Below are 23,244 nucleotides of genomic sequence, written 5' to 3'. Positions count from 1 at the left end.
CTTTGGATATATTATTATATCCAGAATATTTGTATTCCATACAACTGGCTGCTTTTAACATAATGCAACTGTCAAAGGTGTAAAGATATAAATGCAATTTTGTAGAGGCAATTCTGTTATTCAGAAGAATGAGCTCTGAACATTGGGGTTTGCTTCTTCTTTATTCTCCTTACTATCTGTTACCTACCTCCTTAAGGCTTAAGACTGGAGTGAAGTTTCTAATTTAATGCATCTTTCTAAAGTGGGTTTTATAGACATGCAAAACATTTCAAGCATGCATTATGCTAATATTTATTTTTATTTTCAGATGTGACATAAAGCCTTGGAGGAGGCTGTAATTTCAGTGCATTATTTCATACACATCAAGACTTGAGTGGTCTTTAACCACTGAGGAGAGAAAAAAACACTATAGGCCTACTGCCACCCTGAAAGCAGGACAGGATGTGGTGAGCATACAGCAGTTATTTTTTCAATCTGAGCACTAAATATGCTTTAGTTGCCATCTTTCAAGACCTCGATTTCTACAGTAGCACCAAGCAAAGAATGAGGAAAAGTGAGAGGATAACCCAGCACCTGTTTCTCTCCACCCGAGTTTCCAAACGTGTGGCGGAAGCCATTCTGAATGACATTTGAGATCCCTTCCATGCTGAAGCGCTAAAGATAGCAAAAACATGGCAGAAAAAGAAGGGGACAGAGAAAGAAGTTCAAAGACTATTAGTGAGCATTTACCCAGACAACATAAGTAAGATGAATGCCAGAGACAAGCTGTTAGAATGTGTTACAATATATTTTAACATCTTTGTTTGCTGTTCATATGCAGAAGAAAGCTTTGACAGAGGGGTTTATGATTAATAAATATGAACCACCATAAACATTTTAAAAATGACCTGATTGTGCAGAAAATTTTCTGCACAGAGTCGGAGGAAAAAATCTTTATATGGCAGACCACTTGTTTATACGTAAGTACACCTTGCCACTTCGTTCTTATTTAAAAAATGTTTAAATCTAGACTAAGATTTTAAAATATATTAAGAGTATCTGAAATATTGTAAATAGGCTGATAAAGATCTTCAAAGTTTACTTCAGAGACAGCCCCTCTTATAAAGTTATTATTCAAACACTATCATATTTAAAGGTACACTGCTGACATTTAATATTTTTATGAAGTCCGATGGAGTATGTACTACCAATTAAAAATATTTTATAAAAATTACTTTTACATTATCCTACAAAGAATTTTATGCTTTTGTATTTCCTCTGCTACAATAACAGCAACAATTAACCACAGTAATAATTAACTGTATTCCCATAATTATGCTGATATCAAAAATGCACAAAGTTAGTTAACTAAGCAGCTATATTAATTTCAAGGTCCATTAGAAACAAGTGGAAGCCAAGTAAAAATAATCAAAATGTATCCTACCAAATCTGTCCTTTCGTTATTTTCATTCCACTCTTGTTCACTCAAGGAAAGAAGTTTAACAGATCCATACTTCTGAGAGTCAGTCTCACACATGAAATTCAGAAGCTGACTAACAAACTAAAAAGTAACCAACCCCAGGATAATCGTAGAGAGCTGTGATTTTATATAAGTATGCATATATAATGTTACTCATGCACATTTCCCTGCATTTAATTTTTTTAAAGGAAGAATTAAATGCGATGTTAAAACAATGTTAAGTTTGTAAATTTCACACACAACATTCAGGAAATGAAAAAGTGAAGGCTCTCAAAGGCACCTTAATGCGCTTTCTTGGAATATACTAAAATATTTTTGTGACTCTAGGCACCCCTGTGTCTACACCACACAGACTACTACAATAATATTTGTACAAAATACGTCTTGTGAGGTATCACATGAAAGTTAATAACAAGCTGGTTATTAATATCATTTTGAAATCCATGTTAATCTCATACGTGAAGTTATGAATCCCTTTGTCTGATGTTTCTAAAACATGTTTAAGACAAGACAGCTTAGCCTAGGTGAAGGTGATAAACATGTCTGTCATAGACAAAGAAATGTGGGTTTACCTCAATATACATACTGGCAGTAAATAAAGCCATCAAGCCAAACTGGTGGGGGTTATTCTGATCCTGAACTTGAGAGGCATTCAATTAATATGGCTCCTTCACCCCAGAAAAACACAGGAAACTGAATCCCCAGAAGGGCTTCCTGACTTGAGCGACAAAGACATTCCTTTGGAGATATAAGGAACAGACACAGACTCCATCTTTATCCTTCACCTTAGGAGACAAAGGAACTAAGCCATATGATCTCCGTGATGGGTCCTGGCCAGCCCAGCCAGGAAAAACAGAAAAGGAGACTGTGGGTGAGAGAAACCATCTTGAACAAAGACTGCATCATGCTACATTAAGTATTAGTCTTTTAGATGTGTGGTTTCACTTTTATTTTCTTGTAACCATTTCTACCTTTGTCCCTTTTAACTGGTATCCCTTAATCCATTGCTCATTTGTAATAAACTTGTTTTCTTTCATTATAAATCATCAATGTTGTGTAGTTCACTAAAGTGTGTGCTTCTAGAAAGCTAACAGGTTGAAGTGTTTTACTGCCTCTGTAAAGGCAATGAACCTATCACTTCTCTGGGAGGGTCAAGTGAAATAGACTGATCTCTGCAGTAGGATGATTTTGGGGCAAATATAGGACTAAAAGGGTACTAAGGTCAGCTTGCAAGGAGCAGTCAGGTTGGGCAAAGCTAAGGTGAGGCTTGTGGGCTGCTGGGGTCAGAGGCCTAACCTAGATCAAAGCTACACAGCCACAATGAACCCAGGATTACATGGCAGATGGTGACTGAGCCCGTGTGAACCCCAGAACATCACAATTTTACATCTTCAAAGTCCTGAACTAACATTAAACTAATCCTCACAGTACTTTTGTTAAGTAGGTTAAAAAACTCTATCTTCATTTTACAGTTCAAGAAAACAAAGAGCAAAGCGATTTGCCCAAAAAGTCTATCCATAAGTAAAGGGCAGAATGGGAATTAGAATATTTGATTATTTCTTATCTTGTTAAATATTTGGTTTCAAACACATCTGCAATGGAATTATTCTTGCTACAGTAAGAGAGACTTAATATTCCAGTTTTTGTCTTTCCATATAAAATACCATTGCACTACTGAAGGCTTTTGCTTTTTAACAATACTGGACACTTCTTTGCTTTCCACACAAAATTGCTTGAACTTGCAATTTGAAAACACACTTTTGAAAACTGACCTATTTGTTTAGCTGTCTATAAAAAAAGTTAGGTGACTAGCTTTATGTAACCATTTAAACCTAGGCCTAGGTTCCTTGACTTATGTAACAATCTATATTTAAATATCTGAACCATAGTAGGTTTTTCAAAGGTGCTTAGCTCCTGCAGTCTTCATTACCATCAGTGGAATCTGGGGTTGCTCAACATCTCTGAAAAAGAAGGCCAATTTTATGTAGATGTCTAAATATGTATTTAGGAGCCTAACTTTAAGCAACCTGGTCTGAAAATGTCCTATATCAGGGGTTGCATACCTACATGTGGAAGTGTCAAGTCCATTTATTTGAAACTCCAAAATTGAATCGTTTCAGAATGGGTCTGAATCACTTTCCTCAAATTTGAGCCACTCTATGTCATTATTTTTCTCTTCCTACGTTAATTTAAAATACCACCTTTTGCTATCCCATGATAAAAAACCAATAAGGAGTGCATTTTATATAAGTTTTTAACTGAATTTCCAATATCACACTCAGTAAAAACAAGCTAAACCTAGTTTATACAAGGAATTTAATCCTTACACATTCTGTTTCTTTTTGAGATTAGAGTTTTCCTAAATTTACTGGTGTCTAAAGAGAGTGCCTTTTAATTATGTTTGGTATAGTCTTTCAAATTTTAGTCATTTACATACAATTCTCTTAATACCCTTGCTTAAAAACAATGATAATGTTCAGCCCCTGATCTGTCTTGCTTATGTCACAAAGACAAGCAATTCTTTCCCTTTAGCTTCAGCTATTCACCTCTAAGGGTTTGTCTACACAATTTTTGTATTGATTTAACTATACCTGTTTAGCTACTGATATAGTTAAAATCTGTGCAACTCTTAAAGTGGATATAGCTATGCTGATAAGAGTATTTATATTAATTATAACTTATTTTGGTAAATCTGCAGACATTCAGATTTCTAGACCAGGGGTGGGCAAACTTTTTGGCCCGAGGGCCACATCTGGGTATAGAAATTGTATGGCAGGCCATGAATGCTAACAAAATTGGGGTTGGGGTGCAGGAGGGGGCTCCGGGCTGGGGGAAGTGAGGGCTCTGGCTGGCGGGCTTTGGGGTGGGGCTGGGAATGAGGAGTTTGGGGTGCAGGAGGGTTTGAGGGGTTTGGAGGGTGGGAGGGGGATCAGGGCTGGGGCAGGGGGTTAGGAAGTGGAGGGGTGTGTGTCTCTCAGGGATGCAGGCTCCGGGGGGGGGGGCGCTTACCTCAAGTGGCTCCCGGAAGTAGTGGTATGTCCACCGTCTGGCTCCTACATGGAGCAGCCAAGCGGCTGTGTTGTGCACTGCCCTGTCTGCAGGCGCCGGCCAATGGGAGCTGCGGGGGCGGCCTTTGGGGCGGGGGGCAGCATGCAGAGCGGAGCCTCTTGGCTGCCCCTATGCATAGGAGCCGGAGGCGGGACATGCCGCTGCTTCTGGGAGCTGCGCAGAGCAGCCTCCAACCCTGTTCCCTGGCTGGAGCGCCAGAGCAGAGCAAGCCCTAGACCCTGCTCCCCAGCGGGAGCTCGAGGGCCAGATTAAAATGGCTGGCGGTCCAGATTCGGCCTGTGGGCCTTAGTTTGCTCACCCCTGTTCTAGACAGTCCAAGGTTTCATTAAAAAAGAAGTTCTATCCTTTATGCTTGGAAGACAGTCTTCTCAATTCAAACATAAGTAACTCTTTCTAGAACTGAAACAAGAACTTCAAGAAAGATGTGACCTGCTCCGCATTCATCTCACATATGTTAGCTGAATCCTAACTAAGACACTTACAAGGTCTAAAAATGTAGACAAGCTACTGAGCGTGTGATATGCACATGCAATCCCATGCTTGTCAGTACAACAAAGCTTAAGAACTACCACTTTTCAATATTTTTAAATTAAGCTGTTTCAGCGTTAAAGAATATCTTGTCTAGACAAATAAAATAATTGTTTGAAGAAGAGAGACACCATGTACTAATATCACACACAACAATTTATATCACTTAAAAGCAACAGGAGACATGTGACCAAATAACCCAGCTCCATATCCCCTGGGAAGAAAGAGATTTGAGAATTAGAGGCAAGATAGTGCACGGTGCACCCACAGGTCACACGATTGATTCTTGGGAGGTATCCAAATAATTTCATTTGCGGTTCAGCTGCTGAATCTCATTCCCGAGGATAAAACCCAGAAGAGTGGATCTAGATATCTAACTTCCTTCAAGGAAGGCTACAAAAAATATATACTCACTTATGCTGGTTGCCTCTGAAATAGTTTACTGCTCAATGAAAAATTAATAAATCCCTTGATGGAAGGTGAATCCCTTATCCAGTGCCAACAGAGTTCACAAGTGTGCTGCTTTAAATTTGTGTTCAGTTAAAGGGTCAGTGCGCCAACATTATTATTATTTACCCTGTTCTTCTTTACAGTGTCTACCATTATTTTGATATGAAAGCCTTCATAATCTATGACCTAAGTAGTAAAGCAGTTGAACCCTATGAACCTTCCCAGTAGTTACAATTGTTTTCTGTCCTTGTACGCAGTAAAGGCCAGACAATTTTCAGTCAATGGCATGATACAAGTCCCATTATTTTCAGCACCCTCGACCTTGTTCTCTTTTCTGTTTGTAACCCTCTTTTCGCTCCTATTCTTTGTAGAGGGTTGCCATATAAAAAGTCTGCATTTGTCAACTATTACCAAACAGTGATGTCACACTACTATAGTTTTTCCTCTGCTTTTGCAAGGATATAGTAGGTGCAGTAGCAGCTTAATCAGTACTGACTTCTTAATGGCTTTCACTATATTCACTGGGAATTAATCCCTTTCATCTGGTTTGTAAATGGCCAGAAGAAAATTTGGTTTGATTTAGATATACATTTTGGCAGGTTAATCTTTAATTTTAATGTAGGTTGCTTAGTTGCCTCATCACAGGCACCATATCAGCGTATTAATTTAAAAAAAAATATTCTCTAATGTATTATTCAATGTATTTTCTGTTACCTGGTATACTTAGATTTGCTACTACTTACACAGTAAACCCAGCAGAAACAAAGTAATATTCCTATTTAGCATTTTCAGAATTAAAAAACAAAAAAAAGTTTGTCAAACAGTCTAGCTTCCTCAGGGTAGGTGTTACTTGCCCTGTTTTGAATCAAATAAAAGTGTGATTTTTACATGATCCTGTAAACTGTCTGAGCATAACTTAAGTGGTACTTTTGCTTAACAACTTTCAGATGTACAGTAATTTTGATCTGACAGCAAACACTTTCTACTAAAAAATTATACTACCACCATTTACATTCAGTTTCCATTATTTTATGGTGTGCTAAACAACTGAAGAATATTTCTTATGTTCTCCTTCCTCCTCTCTCATTAACGAACCGTATTATGCACAACTTCTCACAAATACAGGGGTTAACTGTACTGCTTCCGTCATCATATCAGTTTGATAACATTGCAGTGTGAAATGGGTATGCACCTTTTCTTTCCCAGTGGAATGAGTTACAGAAATAAAGAGAATTATTTAGGTACAAACACTAGAATGCATGGCAGGAACTATGACAATTAACCACACGGTTACATTCTACTCTCTATTTAAAGCTTGCAGAGATAAATCATACACTGCATTTTGATCTAAACAAACTATAAGGAGCACACAAAACATCAGTATTACCTGTATATTAGCACCCAAAAAATTAAAATAATGAAGTAATGTGAAATTTCTGTTTGGATCACATAACAGTGGCAATCTAGTAATGTCAAATTGGATCTTTTAACACTAGACTGGACAAAGTGTTCGAAAAGAATACTGTAAAGAAAACAACTGCACTGGGAGGAATCTAGACTGGATGACGTAATAGGTCTTTTCCATCTCTAACTCCTGTTATTTTAATCCTGTCAGAGACTTTTTTCCTTAGGTTGATCGCATAGTTTATAGAGAGCAAACCAAATTTATCTGTCTTTGTACATTAAACTTTGATCCCAATCCTACTCTCATATCAGTTAACAGGAACTTTGTCACCGACTTCAGTGGAACCAGCACGGGGTCTACATTTCACTATGCATAAATTCTGCATACTAGACTCCATCAGATTAATTAAGATTTGTACAGCTATATCAATGACAATACTGTACTTCCTGCATGTCTAGCAGTGATACGTGTTTTACCACCTACACAGTCAAAATCATGAAGCATGTACAAGCAATGACCACCTCTCCGATGAGCAATGCACAACTGATTTTGAGCCAGAGTGCAAGTGATAAAGTTGCTGCTCAAAAGCTGGGAAAAAGCTAAAAGTCTGGTAGGAACCATGAAAAGCAATGTAAGTCTCAAGGGAAAGAACTGAACATTGCTTATGCTTGAAGATAAGGGGTAAATCTACATCAGTTACTAGGTGTGAGAGATATTTATGACTACTTCCTTATTATATAAATGTACACTATGAATTAACACTTAAAAAACCCCAGAATTCTGCATGAATCTCCATATAAGTATCACAAAGACTCTCTTACTGTTCCAGGCATATGACCTCTTTCTTGTTTGCCATTCTGAGGACTACCATTTTTCAGCTTTTTCTTCTTCTTCACTGTTTCTTTGTGTTCTCTCTGTTTGTTTTGTACTTCGATGAGGACAGAAATGAAGCTATTTTTCACTTCCTTTTCAAACTCCAGCTCATCCCTTAGAGCCAACTGCTGCACCAGCTCCTCAGAATAATCCTTAATGGCAGTCTCAATTTCTTCTAGTAGTTCATTTAGTTCAGCAACAGACAGTTTTTGTACTCCTATTAAAAAAAGAAAGAAAGTGAGAGTATATTCTGCATAATGTATAAAAAGCGGTGTCAGTTTTTTAGGCATGGGGAGATTATCAACAAAAACGATTTTTAATTATCCCAAAAGTTTTGATAATTTATACTTCCACCACCAAAAAGATGCCATAAATAATTCTAACACAAACACACTATGTCCTTCTTGGGGATACAAGTTCACCATGAGCTTTTTTTAGGTTCGCTATTAAAATATGAAAATAAGAAAATAACCACAGCTTTTTGATTACCCCAGAACTTGGTGAAAAGTTATACATAATCTTCAAATATAGGATGGCAGCTCTCCCTAAAGAAAGTGTGGTGAAACTGCACAAGAATCATCTCCTGACATGACAATCCTGCTATCTATCAGTTTATGTCTATTTTTTCCTCTCTCTCTTTCTCTCTGAAAAGCTATTGAAAAAGTTATGGCAGGACAACCCATGGTCATTTCTGGAGTCTGCATATTTCAGGCCTGGTATGATCAAGAGTTCCATTGGGCGATGAAATTATAACTATGGATACTGTTGCTGATTCTTTTAAATCCATGAGAAGCTTTTGTAACCAGTGATCACAAAATGCTGCTGACATCCGCAAATCGTAGGAAGAGTGGATGTGTCACTCAGCTGGTTTTGCTCCTTTCTTACAGATCCCACACAGTAGTTTTGGGTAACTGCTCATTTCCTCCAAGGACTCTCACAAGGGGTGGTACAACAGCCTATTTGTTCACCCTGAACAGGAGGGGTGACAATCAGGTCAGTGGAAGGTTAGTGAGAAAATAGGGTTGTGATATATTTTGCATGACAACAATACACAGCTCTATGTCTCTTTCTTCTCTGTTCAGGCTGGTGTGGTAGGGAATGGATGACCTCATGTCTCTGAAATAGGGACTAGATGAAGACTAGCTGACATGCAAATCAGACAAGAAAGAAGTGATGTTGGGTCAGCTATGGGGCGCATCAAAATACAATAGTGAAAGTTACATGGGATACTCCCTTTGTCAGGTATGTCCACCATTTGCAACACAACTTTGCCTTTTAGTGTATTATCAGCTCCCAAGTGGCTCAGATAGTAGGTGTGACAAACAGGAATCAGCAGACATGTTCAAGTTAAAGCTTGCTTGATTTAAAAGGGAAGATGCTGATCAAGGAATGTTCTTCATGAGCTCTGTGGCTGTAGAATTCACTCCTGCACCTAAGTTTGCCAGAGTTGGAATTTGTTACCATCTAGGCATGCCACAAAGCCCATTTTTTCTCACTGGCATTTGGGGAGCAGGTCAAAGAGGGGACCTGAAGAATATGATACATATAACGTGATGAATGAGATGGATATTATTGTGTGGTCAGGTTCAATTAGCAAGTATTTTGTAGATTTTATATTGTTGCGAAATTGTTTTAAGGATGTTAAACTGCCTACCCCATAGATAGGTGCTGAAAAAATTAAATATATCTACAAGTACAACACAATACAACTCCTGCAAGTAGCAGAGGATATAACTGAAACATGATTTAATTTCTTCAACTACCCACTGGGAAAATTATACTGGAGCTAGCTCTTCTTCACTCCTTTGCTAAGGGGGAAATCAGTAGCATTACTGTAGATGGTTCTTCATTCTGGCAAGGGACTAAAGGGCAATCTTTACATCCTCAGAGCAGCTTAAGCCTCAACCCACTTTAAAAGCTTAAAACAGTTTAGGCTTAAACCCTTAGAAAGCATTAATGTGGTTCAAACTGCCGAAGGCCTTTAAAACTGTTTAAGATGCTTACGCCACTCTATATTTTCAGCATGTTGGCTGTAGCCTCTACTTAGAATCATAGAATTGTAGGACTGGAAGAGACCTTGAGAGATCATCTAGTCCAGTCCCCTGCACTCATCGCAGGACTAAGTATTACAGACCATCCCTGTCTTGTAGTATAGCATCTTGGTTATGTCATGGTCAATCAGTTTCTGAATAACTTGGTGCCCCAATGTGTCCAAAAAATTGCAGGGCTGTTAACATTCAGTAAAATCAACTCTGATTGTCAGTGCTGGCAAAACAAACATGCCAACCTAGGTAAAGACATTCTGATGACGTAACTGGCAATTAGAAGAGAGTGAAGTTCTCATATGCAGATTAATTCTGAAACTTCTTTGCAACAAAAGAAACTGAGGTAACCACCACTTTCTGTGGGGCAATGACCTTAGAAGATGTCAGAGTAAATTCTGAGGCACTGGCAAAGCAAAACTAAATGATTTTTTCATGCAAACCAAAGCATCAGTTGGTCAAAGCTGACTGTTCATCCATAAAAAAAAATGAATGACAGGAATAACTGATAAGGAAGAGCAAAATGAATAGCATATGAAATACAAAACAATGCTGAATATCAGAAGGTCTCTGAGAACACCTGAATCTTTTAGAAAATGTGGAAACCTTACTCAATAGGCTTTGAAGTCTATACCTTGGATTTCCCATCTCTGAAATGCATATTTTGAAGCCTTAGAACAGTGATTCTCAAACTTCATTGTACCACAACCCCCTTCTGACAATAAAAATTCCTACATGACCCCAGAATGTGGGAGGCAGGGGGAGCGAAGCCTGAGCCCACCCAAGCCCTGCTGTCCTGGGCAGTGGGGGCCCAAAGCCGAAGGGCTTCGGCCCCAGGCGGTGGGGCTCAGGCTTCGGCTTTGGGCTTGGACCCCAGCAAGTATAATGCCAGCCCTGGCAACCCATTAAAATGTTTGAGAACCGCTGCCTTAGAGAACGCTGCCTGGGATTCCCAGGGACCAGCCAGGACAGTACCGTTTGCAGCCTAAGTTTACACTAAAGACAGCAAGTCATCTTGCCAAATGCCAGGTAGTTTTGTGGAGAGGCTTTGGACAATACAGACCCAGAAAGCAGAAGTGAGAATGCTGTCAAAGCATTCTAAATCCAACCAAAACCAGAATGATGTGGTGACAGCCACTTTTTGGGTCCATGTCTTTTCCCAGAGGGCAGTTTTGAAGTACAAGCCAGAAGAGCACAATCTTCAGGGGCATAACTTAACTCTGTTTAGCCAAGAGTTTCCTTTAACTGCCATTCAGTATATCATGGTCACACTATAAATGTGAACTCTCCTAAGTCTTCCTTTTTTGCAAGACAAAGATGGGAATTAAGTATTTTCCTTTGGCACAGAATAAAAGAAACAGTTACTTACTGTAACTGTGGTTCTTTGTGGTGTGATGCAGACATGTATTCCACTTAGGTGTTTGCGCCCCTAGCATGCTGGAGCCTTTTGCCTTGAAGTACTCAGAGTGGTGGGGCTCATGCCTCGTGGTCCCTCTCCTGGCTATATGAGGCAGTGCCACCCCGACCCCTGCCAGTTCCTTCAAACCGAAATCCCATGAGAGGAGACTCCTATGCAGAGGGGAAGGAGGGAGGGTTGTGGAATACACAACTGCATCACATCTCAAAGAATTAAAGTAACAGTTTATTCTTCGAGTAGATGCAGATGTGTATTCCACTTAGGTGACTCACAGGTAGTATCCCAATCCAGAGGCAGGGCTTTGAGTCTACTGAAATAGGGATCACAGAACCACCCTTGCAAGGCCTGGGTCTGCTCTGGAAGATGCAGTAAAATAGCATAATAGTCCGTAATCGTATATATGGATGACTATGTGGCTGCCCTGCAAATGTCCAGTTTGGAAAGGTCACTGAGGAACACTATTGACGTCGCTTGTGCCGTTGTGGAGCGAGCCCTGATGAGGAGGCATAGCCGAACCTTTGTCATACGCATTCTTAATACAGGATGTTATCCATCTAGAGATGGTCTGTGCTGAGACCGCTCGCCCTTTCATGCGGTTTGCATATGACATGAACACGCGAGGCGAAGCACCAAACAGTCTAGTCCTGTCTAAAGCTAGAGTATGGAGGTGCCTGACATCCAGAGCATGGAGATGCTGTTTCTTTGGGGAGGAATGCAGTTTAGGGAAAAAACACAGATAAATACACCTCCTGATTCAGATGAAACTGAGACCACCCTAGATAAAAATTTAAAGGGTGGTCACAACGTTACCTTTTGCTTGGACTAGTGAGCGTAAGGCAGCTCAGCCATTAGAGCCTGCAACTCACACATCCTTCCTGCCAACATGATGGGTATCAAGAATGCGGTTTTCTGAGACAGGAGGGGCAGTGGATAGGATGCAAGGGGCTTGAATGGAAGGCCAGTTAGAGCCACCAGAATCGTGTTTAGGTCCCACATGGGAACCAGATCCCGACCTGGAGGATGGAAGTGGAGAAGCCCTTTCAGAAATCTTGACATCATGGCATTGGAAAAAACTGACTTCCCTTAAATAAGGGGATGAAATGCAGATATTGATGCCAAATGCAATTTCAGTGAACTGAGCGCAAGGCCCAATTTCTGAAGATGTAGTAGGTACACTAAGATGTCCTGGATGGAAACCAGAGTCAGTTTGGGTCCCACAGACCAAGAACCTCCTTAACTAAGTAGGATATCCTTGTGGAGAACATCCTGCTACTGAGTAGGGCTTGCTGGCCAGCCACTGAGCACTGTTCTTCCTCTTCATTCAGCCAAATAAAAGCCACACCCAAAGGTGCAGGGAGCTGATCACAGGATGGAGGGTATGGCCGTAGCTCTGAGTGAGCATATCGGGGTGGAGAAGAAGCAGTATGGGAGACTGAACTGACAAAGCAAGGAGGTCTGGGCCACGCTGGGGCAATTAGGATGAGCTTGGCCTGATCCGTCTTGAGCTTGAGGAATGATCAGAGTAGGGAGAAAGGCATACAGAAGAGCTGACTGCCAGCTGCAACTGAAGGCTTTGGAGAGGGAGTCTGGACCAATGCCCCCCAGAATAGAACAGAATAGGCAACACTTTCTGTTTTCCCTCATCACAAACAGGCTGATCGTGGGGATGCCCCACATTGCGAAGATGACCCAGAGGATGCTGGCCTTCAGGGACCACCCGTGGCTCAGAAAGAAAACCCGGCTGACATGGTCCGCTGGATGATTTTACACCCCGGCAAGTGCTACCACAGTGAGGTCATCTTTGATGAAAAACTGCCACAGGTGATCACCTCTAGGCAGAGTAACCTGGAATGTGCGCCCCCACTGTTTGTTCACATAGTATTTTGCAGTGGCACTGTCTGTGCGTAGGTGAACTACTGAGTGCCTGATACAGTCCCGGAAGGCATGACATGCGTGGTGAATGGCCCGAAGCTCCAGCATGTTGCTATGGAGTGAGGCTTCCTGTTCTGATCCTAAGTCCTGCACCCTCAGCAAGTCCAGGGTTACTTACCCCCGAGAAGTAAAGTGTCAGTAACTGCTGACTTTGTTGGAGAGTGCTGAGCAAAGGGGGCTCCCCTAGCACACATTGCATGGGAATGCTCACCAATGTAAGGAGTCTAGGACTAGAGGGGGAAGGCGAACTAATCTGTCCAGAGAATACAGGGCAGGGCGATACACTGTCCTGAGCCACAGCTGAAGAGGGCGAAGGCGAAGCCTGGCAAACTGGTCCCCCTGCGTACTAGTGGACATGTGCCCCAGCAGGCTAAGACATACCCGGACTGTCGTGGAGGGCTGAGTTTGCAGGCTGAGACAGAGCTGTTGAATTGCCTGGAAGCAGTCGGCTGGCAGGAATGGTCTTGTCCTCATGGAATCTAACAGGGCTCCAAGGAACTTCATTTTTTGAGTGGGAGCCAAGGTTAACTTTCCAGTGTTTACAATGAGTCCCAGATGGCCAAGCAAACACAATGTGCTGTTGACATGGGCAAGAACCTCCTCTCTTGAGCCGCCCCTTCAGCAACCAATCCCTGAGTTACGGAAAGATGTGAATTCCTTTCCTCCTGAGATATGCCATGATCCACAGCCATTTAAAAATTGGGTTTGTTTAGTCCGGAGAAGAGAAGATGGAGGGAGGACATGATAACAGCTATCAAGTACATAAAAGGTTGTTAAAAGGAGGAGGGAGGTAAATTGTTCTCATTGACATCTGCGGATGGGACAAGAAGCAATGGGCTTCAACTGCAGAAAGGGCGGTTTAGGTTGAACATTAGGAAAAAATTCCTAACTGTCAGGGTAGTTAAGCACTGGAGTAAATTGCCTAGAGAGGCTGTGGAATCTCCATTATTGGAGATGTTTAAGAACAGGTTAGACAAACACCTCTCTGCGATGGTCTAGATAATCCTTAGTCAGCCATGAGTGCAGGGCACTGGACTTGATGACCTCTCAAGGTCCCTTCCAGTCCTACGATTCTATGATTCTATGTATTTATTGAAGACTAGGGTAACAGATGAGAGACTGAAGGGGAGAACCGTATACTGGAAGTGGCACTCTCCTACCACAGAATGAAGAAACTTCCTGTGGCTTGGTAGAATCACCACATGAAAGTAAGTGTCCTGGAGATCCAAAGCAAAGAATACATCATTCTGAGACAGTGCAGGGAGGATAGCCGATAGATGAGGCTCTACATGGTCACTCTATTTTATTACCTTGTTGAGGCCATGAAGGTCGAGGATGGGTCTCATCCAGCCCTTGGATTTTGGTATCAGGAAATATCGGGAGTAAAAGCCATGGACCTGGTGTTGCGGCAGAACTTCCTCCACCACTCCCAACGTCAGCAGAGAGCTGACATGCTTGATGAGCAATTTCTCGAGAGAGGGGTCCCTGAAGGAGGATGGGGAGGGGTATGTGAAAGGGGTGTGGAGAGGAACTGGACTGCGTAGCTCAATTTAACAGTATCTAGGACTCAGCTGTCAGAGGTAATTGAGTCCCAAGCACTGTTAAAATGGGCCAGTCTGTTCCCAAAGGGGTTGGAATAAGAGGGTGGAGTAATGCTGTGGACTAAGGAGTCAAAATGGGCACTTACCAGGCTCTGGAGGAGTGTGTGTGGATTGTCTGAAGCCTGTGCCTGATTGCTTCCTCTTGTGGGATCTATCTTTCTTTCTAGGGGGGAAAGGCTGCACACAGGACTGCTGCAGGGGATACTGTTGCTGCTAGCGAGTCCCATAGCGGCGTCTTTGCAATAACATGTACACTCCCAAGGACCGCAAGATTCACTCCTTTAAGGATTCCAGTGCTAAGTACCATCAGTCTTGTCCAAGAACAAGACTGAGCCTAAGGGCAAGTCCTCTATGGCTTGCTGGACGTCCAAAGTGATCCCAGAGTTTTGAAACCATGAAGCCCTCCCCATAATTAGAGATCATCACCGTGGCCGAGGTGTCTCCAATGTCAAGGGCAGACTCCAGGGACGCTTTGGCCACTGAACAGCCTTCCGCAATGAACACCCAAAATCCTTGAACAAGGCTTTGGGAAACTGGTCCTTGACTTTGGACATGACTGACCAATAGAAGAAATCATACTTGGACAGCAAAGCTTGTTGATTCACAATATTCATCTGTAAGGACAATGAGGTATAGATATTTCTGCCCAAAAGACTCCAAATGCTTGGAGTCTCTGTCCGTGGGGGTAGACTTGAAACTCCCCTGCCTCGCCCTGTCGTTCACTGCCATCACAACCAGGGAGTTTTGGCCCAATGGGAATAGAACCCTTCAAATCCCTGTATCGGAATGAAGTAGCTTAGCCACCAGCAGTACCGAGGCCGGTGTACTCCACAGAGCTCTCGTCAGCTCCAGGAGCCCACCACCAGTCAGCAGGGCTGTTCTCCCAGGGATGCAAGCTGTAGAATGTCTACCAGTTTGTGTGTGTTCTCTTGGAGAAACTGTACCAGGATGCCAAGCGATCTGGCTATGCAGTGTAAAAGGTCCTGGTACAACTTAAAATCCTGTTGGATAGAAGGAGAGGATGAACCCGGCAGCACACTGTGCCCAGAAGGAAGGACTCCAGTAGCTCCACAGGGAGAAAGGCCATCAATGCCTAGGCATATGACTGTTCTTCAGTCACCACCGTTGATCCAACAGGTGACTTCGGCTTTGATCAGGACAAAGAGCAGGATCTCCACAAGTGAGGAGCGTCCCACTGAGTCCAAGAAGCCCATTGATACAAGTAAGGTATTGGTGGACAACAGGGGTTGGAACAAGGACCTCCGTCCCAGCCATGGTGCACAGCCAATCCTGGGAATCATACTGGTCCATTGGCAGCCCTCAGAGCTTGTTGGGTGATGTGGAGCAGGATGACAACCAGCCCGACTCAGAATCAGAAGAGCCCTGGGATCTCGGCGATAAGGGCAGAGCAATGCCCAAGTGAACCAACCGGTGGTCAGATTCATCGATCACCCAGAACAAGGGAGAGACCATTGCCCCTGATGAAGGCAGTACCATTGCTACTGAGCGTGCCAGTGCTGCAGTCATTGGTCCTGACACAAACAGCAGTATCAGAGCGCAGGAATGCTTTGACGTCCAGGGTGGTGAAATTTGCCATGGGATCATCTGTGGTGTCAAATGCTGCTGAGCTGAAGAGGGTCCCCATACTGATTCTGGTACCAGTTCCATGCCCACTGTGGGGAAGGGAATGTCTGAGTGCAGTGCCAAGGGGCATCAAGATTCAGTGGGGTGGTCCTTTGGAGGGGTTGCTGAAGGTGCAAGCCTTGGAAAATTCCGTACCAGCGGAGAGGATGGAATGGAAAGGCAGAGCGGATCCGCCACAACCTGGTACATCAACACAGCAGATACGGTCGGTACTGGCATCCCCCTCATCGGTTCCAGACTCAATGGACATCCGGAGACCAGAACTGGTGTCAATGGTATGGGGTTTCTGCCCTTCCTACTGAATACCAGGGAACGGTCAGAGGTACCCACGCTATCCCGTGTGCCAGAACCAGTCGTGTGCCAGTCCACACTTTTCCAGTAGAAGGCAGAGGAGTTGCCCTGAGACCTGGAGTGGTCCCGATGGTCTTATGAGACCTCTTCCTCAGCACCAATGACTGAGAACAGCTCCTCTGCCTCTTCGGAGAGGCATCTGTCTCAGAACAAGAGGCAGTGATGCTCTCTGAGCCAGAAGGCAATCTTTAGCCCAAAGAGGGCTTTGGTACTGGATCAGGTCGCTTGGACTGTTCAAGCAGGTGCTGTCTGAGATGAAGGTCTTGACCACCTGAGTCTGCTTTTTAAACTATCTACAGATCAAACAATGCTCTTTAAGGTGGGCCTTGCCTAAACAAGTTGGGTCACAGTTGGGGATAGCCCCTCCACACAAAGGTCAATGTTCAAACCCTGGTGAGGACATCACACTGGAACACTACCACCTAACAGTAATTAACTAACTATATACAATAAACCAAGCTAAGACTAAAGGCAAGGCTGTGAGACTACAACCACACATAACTGACTCCAGTTAGAAGGAACTGGGGAGAGGGTCAGGGTGGCACTGCCTCATATAGCCAGGAGAGAGGCCACAGTCACAAGCATCAGCCCTCTATGGGTACCGCTAGGCAAAAAACTCCAGTGCTGGGTGCGCACACCTAAGTAAAAATACATGTTGGCATCTACTTGAAGAACCAAAAATGCCCAAAATCTTTTTTAAAAGGAGTCTTTGAAAGTAAAGGTGAAACTCTCACAACCACCCTCAACAGAAACTGCATTAGTCAACCTCATTATGCAGTTGCAGAAGCACAGAAAATAACTGTTCATCTGATTCTTCTGTTTATACCAGAACAGAGAAACCACAGTAACTGAAGCAACATCATGGACGAACTTTTTCTTAATCTTCTTCAAAGCTTGCAACTTCTAACCTTAGTTCATTTCTCTAAATGAAGAATACAGTACGCTTGCCTTCATGTGCATCTGTCAGACACCTATCATCCTACCTAACGTTTAATATCTTAATAATTTAACAAAGATTACGTACTCTGTAAAAGGAGTCAAATCCATCATGTCAAACTTTAATACAGCTGCTTTTGTTTTAAATACTGTAAAGTTAAGGTTTTATATTCAATTCTCGGCAAAAACATTCTTAGCAGTTTACAACATTTATTTACTGAAATCAATTATGTTTCCCAGATATCTAGATATACATTATAGTTTACTTTGCCTTTCAAGATTTTCTGACTGCATTTTCAAAGGCAGATGATTTCACAGATGGAAATGATTATAGATCAAGTATAGGGCAATTTAAACCATTAGCTATTTTCAAGAAGTTAAAAATATAGTCAAGATATTAAGTAAGTATCCCTTACTCTCTTCATAACTGTTGTTTGTACTTGACCTCTTGAGTGTTTGAATTTCCTGGGAAAGTATGGAGAGCCGGTCTGACTGCGTGGGTGTTTCTTCGTCTTCTGGGTCAGGTGATTCCTGCATCATTTCCTCTATTTCTTCAATCACCTTTAATAAAGATGCATACGCATAGTCTTAGGGAAGAGAATCACTGGTAATGAGCAACAACTTAGAATTTGTATATGTTCTCTTGACAGCTCATCAACTTTTTTACTTTTAAAATTTTCTATTTCCAGATAATTTTTCTTCCAATAAATGCATATTAGGTGGTACTGACAAGGTAAAGCCACTGTTGAGACTGGGAATCAGGCATATCAGTATAAAGGGAAATTTCTTTAAAAAATAGAAAATGGGACTCTGCACAAATTGGTCTTTTCATAACAATTTTATTCATTAATCTATACATACTGTCTCATAATGGCTAAGAAATAAAGTTTGCAGCCATACATACATAGGTCCTCTGTCTCTCTGCTTCAAGACCACTGATGATTTGGCAGGATGAGTTTGTATATCTTTTTCTGATATTCAGTCTAAGTTTTATTTTCTTAATTTTATCCCATTCCTCCAAGTTAAACCACTTTATACCGCCATAAATATTTTTTCTCAGTCCTTGATATGTACATCCTTCAAACAGTTGTAAACAGGTATTCTCCCCTTAGTCATCCATAGCAAAACTACAGTATATTTTAGTTACTTTATTCTTTCCAGATAAGCATACCCTCTACAGCCCTTTAATCATTTTTATTGCTGTCTCTTGCCATCCCACAATTTGTCAATATCTTCCTGTTAATTAGGCACCCCAAAGTGAATGCAAAATTTCAGTTGTGGTAACACCAGGCTTGTCAAAAAAAAAAAAAAAAAAAAAAAAAAAAAAAAGGAACTACAACCTCCTGGTTCTGTAAGCCAAAATCACATTTTTTTTTAAACACCATGTCACATTTATATTGTATATTGCACATTTATGTTTAATTTATTTATTTGTCTTTCAGTGTTACTAATTTCCAGATGTGTCTCATGAAGAGAAGAAATTATTTATTTGCTTATACATCAATGATAGGAGCCCGGATAACAAACAAGAGGAACTGGAATTGCTGACTTATAGGCATAAATAAAATCTAGTTGTATTACTGAAACCTGGTGGGTTAATTCACACGATTAGCATGTTAAAAATAAATGGTTCTAACCTATTTAAGAAAGACTGAGTGGGCAAGAGGAGTAGGGGAGTGGCAATCTGTGTCAAAAAAGGCATTACTTGTTTCCGAGTAACTGATAACTTGGAAGAAAATGATCTGAATGCTTATGGATCAATGTCCTAAAGATAAAGCACACAATGAAGTATTAATTGGTGTCTACTACAGACCACCAGATCACAGTAGGAACAAGATCACTGCCTCCTTTTGCACATATCTATAATGGGTCAGGGAAAATAAACCTCTGTGATCATGGAAGACTTCCATTTGAGTGACATATGCTAGAGGTCTCAAGCTACCAGTTCTAAAACATCCTTGGAATTTCTAAACTTTACAGATGACAATTTTCTAACCCAAAAAGTCTTACAGCCAACACAGGTGAATTTTTTATTAGACCTGGTCCTAACAGATAAAGTAGAACTGATCACAGCACTAAAATTTAATGGTAGATTAGGAACAAGTGATCATGACTTGATCACCTTTATAATGTGCAAGCAGAATTAAGTCTAGAACAGTAACATATTATAGATACATACACACACACCTGGTGCCTTTATAGGGTCATTTTCACATTAAAAAAAAATTATGAGCCAAATCAGCTGGGAGGAAGAATTTAACCAAAGAAATGTGAATGGTAATTGGGAATAATTTAAGAACACATTACTAGATGCCCAAAAATCCACAATCAAGGAAGAAGGCCAGGCCGGTTAAAAAAAACAAGCCTGGTTTAAACGGAAAGTGAAGACAGTTATAAAAAAAATAAAGGGTTCAGAGAGGAGTCACGAGCATGATTAAAGCATATGAAAACATGCCTTATAGCAACAGACTCAAAGAGTTCCATCTATTTATCTTAACAAAGAGAAGGTTAAAGGGTGACGACGACAGTTGATAAGTATCTACATAGGCAACAAATATTTAATAATGGGCTCTTCAATCTAGCAGTGAAAGGTATAACATAATCCAATGGCTGGAAGTTGAAGCTAGACAAATTCAGACTGGAATTTAGGAATACATTTTTGACAGTGAGGGAAATTAATTATTGGAACATCACTGGTAGATCACTGAGAATTTTAATCAAGATTGGATGTTCTTCAAAAAGTTATGCTCTAGAAATAATTTTGGGGAAGTTCTATGGCCTGTGTCAAACAGGAGCTCAGACCGGATGATCACAATGGTTCCTTCTGGTCTTGCAATCTATGCATTTCCCTCCACCATATTGAGAATCTGCATTTTATGCTATTTCCTTTTTCCAAATTGTATATCAGGGTTTTTTTGGCCATATTTCTTCTCTCTTTTGGTTCCTTTTACAGTAATATTTCTCTGTACTGATTGTTGATTAATCCTCTGCAGTTTACTAACACAGGTGAATTTAGTGTTCTGTTTTATTTAGGATTCCAGATCATTAATGAAGATGTTAAAACCAGGCACTGCATTGCCCTGTTCAACTCTCCCCAAATTCAATACCGCTACAATTTATCATTAACTTTTATCCAGTTTTTACTTCACATGGCAGTGTTTTTAGCAAGTCAGTTTGGATTAATTTTTTGAGATTATCAGAAAATATCAAACCCTCCACTAAAATCTAAATGTACATCAACTCCATTCCCTTCATTTACCAAATTTGTAGTTTTATTTTAAAGAGCAATCAAGTTTTTCTGCCAACCTTTGTTCTTTATAAATCCATGCTTTATTATTATTTGTTCTTATTACTTTCACCTGTTTCCCTTCTCTTACTTGATTACTTTAGTATAGATAGAAGTTAGACGTACCAGGACAATAATTGACAGAATTGCTCTCTCCCAGATGACAACTGGTCCTGCATATTCGTTTACCTACAATTTTTCAAGATTTTCCTAGTTATCCATCAATTTTCAAAAGTCATATTTTACAGTAAGCTTATGAAGAGCCCATGTCCAGCTTTTGGCACTACTCAACTATGTATTTATAACCCAATACTTTTTTGAGATGGGTACACCACATATGGGATATTGGGTTTATTAAGAAAAGAACACAGCAGATTGTCTTTTAGAGTTGTCTCATTATTTAGGAAATGGTTGACGAGCATGAATCATGATTAGATTACCCTAACTGCTTTCTAAATAATTTTTCCATCTTCCTGCTATTTAATGCTAATTTCCTTGACAATATTTCTAAAGTAAAATCAGAGTGTGCTTATGTTTTTTTTTAGCACTTTCAAATACCACTCAAATCCAATGTTGGTCTCAGAGCAAAATTTACAAAGGATCCCCTGCAGGATAGAGGCAGAGAGCAAGGAATGTGCACATTCTGTGAAAGCTGCCAGGAGTAGGGCTCAAACTCTCAGTGCGTAAGTGCTACTCACATTTAATGGCTACAGCGGGTCACCTTAAGCCCCCCCCCCACTTACTGTGACCTTATTTTCAAAGTGCTCCATGGCCTCGGCCCAAGATACTTAAACCTCTGGAACAAAGACCGTGGTCGACAACTTTGCTCCTTTGACACAATGGAAATCTCAACAATAAGAGTAAAGTTTGCCTATGTAAGAGAGAACTATTTTCTGAGGCAGTCAGACTGTGGAATGAACTCCCCAGGAACACGAACCTCACCATTTTCCACTTCTAGTGCAAGGCGCATTTCTTTGACTTAAATATACCTCTTGCTATGTGTTTGTAACAAAAAACACCCTACCAAAACAAGATACTCCACTCAAGATGTTCCTCCCTCTGGGGAGAGGATAAGAGAACAACCATCATGTAGCAGATATGTAGTCACACTGCTGATTGCACTACTGGAAGGTGCTCAGACACTACAGTGATGAGCACGGTATAAATGAATATAATAGAATAGAATGTAAGCTTGTGGATTTTAGAGCTCTTAGAAAAGACCGTTAAACAGTAAGCAATTCTCAACCTTAACAATAGAAGAGCTGCTGCTCTGTAATATGTAACATCTAAACCGAGCTCATACTGACCTAAAAAAAAAAAAATAAATAAAAATTACATTTGTCTTCACTGTCATTTTTGGAAGTAACAAATTGTATATTAATGCTAAGACATTTGAAAATAAGACATCCAGCCTCGTGCCATATATACTTAATTTAGGAGCATTTTTGTCTACATCTTCTTCCCTCAGATTCCTGTTGGATCATGCCAGGAAACTGAAGTATGAGAATTTCAAGGACCCATATGGAAAACCCAAAGCTGAAACAGAGGGCAATTTGAAAGATGAAAAAGTACCCAATGCATCTCTTTGGCTATATCTACACTGCAAGTGAGGGGCGGGATTCCCCTGCTTATGTACAGATACTTGTGCTAGCTCTCATCAAGCTAGGGAGTGTATAAATAGCAGTGTAGTTAGAATAGTAGGGGTAGTGACAGTGAAGGCATGGCTGAGCTGTACCGAGTACAAACCTACTTGAAACTGGTGGGTATGTACGTGACACAGCTCAGCTGTGTCTCCACTACTGCTACCTGTGTTACCGCAGCTATACTGCTATTTATGCTAGCACTACTATGTGTACATAAGCAGGGGAATTACCCCCTTAGATCATAGTATAGACACTGCTGCTGTAACTCTAACAAAAAGCGATCAGCTTGTCTCCAAATCTCTTTAGCATCCACTAACTAGGAAGAACAAAAGGTATAGAACTAAGATATAATATTAAGCTGTAACACTATCTTTTTGTTGAATATTTTTCTTTACCTGCTCTGCTGTGAACAGTGGTTCATCACTGATGCAGGAAACTATGATAGAGTGCATATCCAGCTGTTCTCTAAGCTCTTCATCATCTGATAGGTCAAGGTTCAAATTTTCATTTAACTGGAAGCGCACACAGAAAAAGTGAAAGAGCAAAAAGTTAAATTATAAGAAGAAAGTCTTGGTGTCAGCAATAATGGAACCAAAAATTAGATTCTT

General features: G+C 41.0%; 1 protein-coding gene across 3 annotated transcripts in view; it reads right to left on the bottom strand.

The window, feature by feature from the left end:
• FEZ2 (fasciculation and elongation protein zeta 2) overlaps window positions 1–23,244 on the bottom strand; it is a 49,497-nt gene that overhangs the window by 21,120 nt on the left and 5,133 nt on the right. For 2 of the 3 annotated variants that reach the window (XM_074948989.1, XM_074948992.1), the window contains exons 3-6: window positions 23,032–23,148; window positions 18,124–18,268; window positions 7,733–8,001; window positions 574–654 (exon numbers count right to left, since the gene is read on the bottom strand). In XM_074948989.1, the coding sequence (XP_074805090.1) occupies window positions 574–654; window positions 7,733–8,001; window positions 18,124–18,268; window positions 23,032–23,148 (612 nt within the window). The remainder of the gene's footprint in view (window positions 1–573; window positions 655–7,732; window positions 8,002–18,123; window positions 18,269–23,031; window positions 23,149–23,244) is intronic. The other variant, XM_074948991.1, reaches the window with a different exon arrangement.

This window comes from Natator depressus, chromosome 3 (genome assembly GCF_965152275.1).
Source record: "Natator depressus isolate rNatDep1 chromosome 3, rNatDep2.hap1, whole genome shotgun sequence".
Classification (NCBI taxonomy): Eukaryota; Metazoa; Chordata; order Testudines; family Cheloniidae; genus Natator; species Natator depressus.
This window is presented reverse-complemented; position numbering and strand designations above follow the sequence as displayed.